Raw genomic sequence first — 2500 nt, forward strand, 5'->3', positions numbered from 1 at the left:
CCTCCTCAGTTCATATTGTGTTCTCCTCTCCTCCTCCTCTCCTCAGTTCATATTGTGTTCTCCTCTCCTCCTCCTCAGTTCATATTGTCTTCTTCTCTTCTCCTCCTCCTCAGTTCTGTCCTCTCCATGAAGCTGAGAGATAAAGAGGAGACGCAGAAGCATCTCAACATCCTGAAGGAGAGGTAAGGAGGTGACATGCGAAACATGAAGACACACACACACACACACACACACACACACACACACACACACACACACACACACACACACACACACACACACACACACACACAGACACACACACACACATACACACACAGAGTCCATTCATCTGTATCGGCATACGTACATGTAGATGGGGAACCCAGGCATGTTTTGTAAAGACATCTTAGAAATTACATTTGCAATACAATTAAGTTTTATTTTCAGGGGACCTAGTGAATGTCGGGTAGGGCTGGGCGGTTCTGGAAAAAATGCGTATCACGGTTTTCTTGATGAAAATCAATATCACGGTTCTCTGCACGATTTTTTTTCATAAGCAGCGATTTCCCCCCACATCTCAATGTTTCTGAAGAAAAGGCTGAAATTAGATTTTAAAATGAGATAAAATCCTGAATTTTAATTAATCTCCATTTCGATTTTAATTTTTTTGAATTAAAAAAAAAACCCTTCTCTCATCAAAAAGTGAACCTTGTGTAGGTAAAAACCATTATCACGTTTTTTTAAACGGTATACCGCCCAGCCCTAATGTGGGATCAGTTGTATAGTTTGCTACCTTCAGTATCGGCCTAAAGTGCAGGAGGAAATCTTGGTTTGTGTTCACATAGTATGGCCCCTTGGAGGACTTAATACAATTTTTAAGTGAGCCTTCGAATGAAAACAAGTTCCCCATTCCTGATGTAGATGGTGTTCACTCACACTTATACTGTGTGTGTACACGTTTCAAACAAGCCCACACAATCAGCCGTGATTAATTTTCCATTTCCGGTATGAATGTGTGTTTGATAAGGAAGGTGTTGGCAGCACTCTGTGTGTTCAGCATGATGTCATGCAGCTTACAATAGTGTTTCGGTTTTCAAATTACTGGAGTATAGGGTGACTCAGACCTCCCACAAGCCCTTAGTATAATTTATTACCCCCGTTTCTCGCGCACACACAGACAAACCAGTTTCCCCTGAATATTTTCAGCTTTCGGCTTTCTGCCTTTGTGTAGGTTAGAGGTGTTGGAGAGAGAACATACCTGTGTAACAGTATACTGCTGCCTGTTGCTCTTGTTCCTTCGATGTGACTTTGCAGTTGTTTCCAGGTTAACACAGATGAGTTGAGATACCCTGAAGGCTACGTGTATGAAAAGCAGGGACGCTTATTGATTATGTTCGTGGTGGTGGCCCTGCCATGGCCAACCGGTAGGGCACTCGCCTGCCATGCGGCTGACCCGGGTTTGATTCCCGGCCCGGGTCCTTTGCCGACCCCTCCCCGTCTCTCTCCCAATTCGCTTCCTGTCCACCTCTCACACTGTCCTATCAAATAAAGTCGAAAAAGACAAAAAAAAAGATATATATGTTATGTTAGTGGTACTTCCGGTAATATCTCCTGATCTCGTCTTAGTTATTTCCTACTTCACCTTCCGGTTATAGGAACAGGGCTGTCCACGCCTGGCAGGCTCCGGCTTCAAGTTAATAATAATGATTACCTTTAAGTGAAGTTGCCTTTAGTTTCTCAAGTCCTCATGGGACATTCTCTCACACACAGTCAATGATGAAACACTGTGAACGTGTGGAAAATGCAACACTATATGTAAATATAATCCTGAGGTATTTAGTAAATACTACACTACCTATAAGAACCGAAATGCCATCGTCTCCTCATCATTCCTCTACCTGGCATTCTGACCGATGCCCCATCTTGGATAACTCCTGACACCTAAACGAACCAGCCACCCGAGCCTCCCAGTACTACCTATGCAATTTGTCATAGGAAAAGGTTTATGGCTGCCCATGGCCATTTATTGGGCATTACGAATGTGTCATTTGCCATATTTGTAGACCCTAGCCAATCGTGTAAGTTGTGTTTATTTAAACAAACTTGTTTGTCAAGTGGTACGTGTCATTGCCATCTACCCCTCCCCCCGGCTCTGATTGGCTCCCTTGCATTGCTGAGGACCCCACTCTGATTGGCTCCCTTGCATTGCTGAGGACCCCACTCTGATTGGCTCCCTTGCATTGCTGAGGACCCCACTCTGATTGGCTCCCTTGCATTGCTGAGGACCCCACTCTGATTGGCTCCCTTGCATTGCTGAGGACCCCACTCTGATTGGCTCCCTTGCATTGCTGAGGACCCCGTTTTTAGGGGAGCATCCATGCTGTCTCCCAGACCAGAGTGATCGTGATCTTGCAAAGCAGCAGGGGATATTCCAGGCTAGTTAACGTTGTGTTTTTGAAAGATGTCCCATTGTACAAGTACTGAAACATCTGTACTGTGCGTGTGTGTGTGTGTGTGT

At 44.8% G+C, this 2500-nt stretch overlaps 1 protein-coding gene across 1 annotated transcript in view; it reads left to right on the top strand.

The window, feature by feature from the left end:
- Nucleotides 1–2500, top strand: part of cenpq (centromere protein Q) — a 24599-nt gene that overhangs the window by 6348 nt on the left and 15751 nt on the right. Inside the window, exon 3 of the mRNA XM_063211973.1 lies at nucleotides 114–182. Coding sequence (XP_063068043.1) covers nucleotides 114–182 — 69 coding nt within the window. The remainder of the gene's footprint in view (nucleotides 1–113; nucleotides 183–2500) is intronic.

The sequence above is a fragment of the Engraulis encrasicolus genome, chromosome 12 (assembly GCF_034702125.1).
Source record: "Engraulis encrasicolus isolate BLACKSEA-1 chromosome 12, IST_EnEncr_1.0, whole genome shotgun sequence".
NCBI classification, from domain to species: Eukaryota; Metazoa; Chordata; class Actinopteri; order Clupeiformes; family Engraulidae; genus Engraulis; species Engraulis encrasicolus.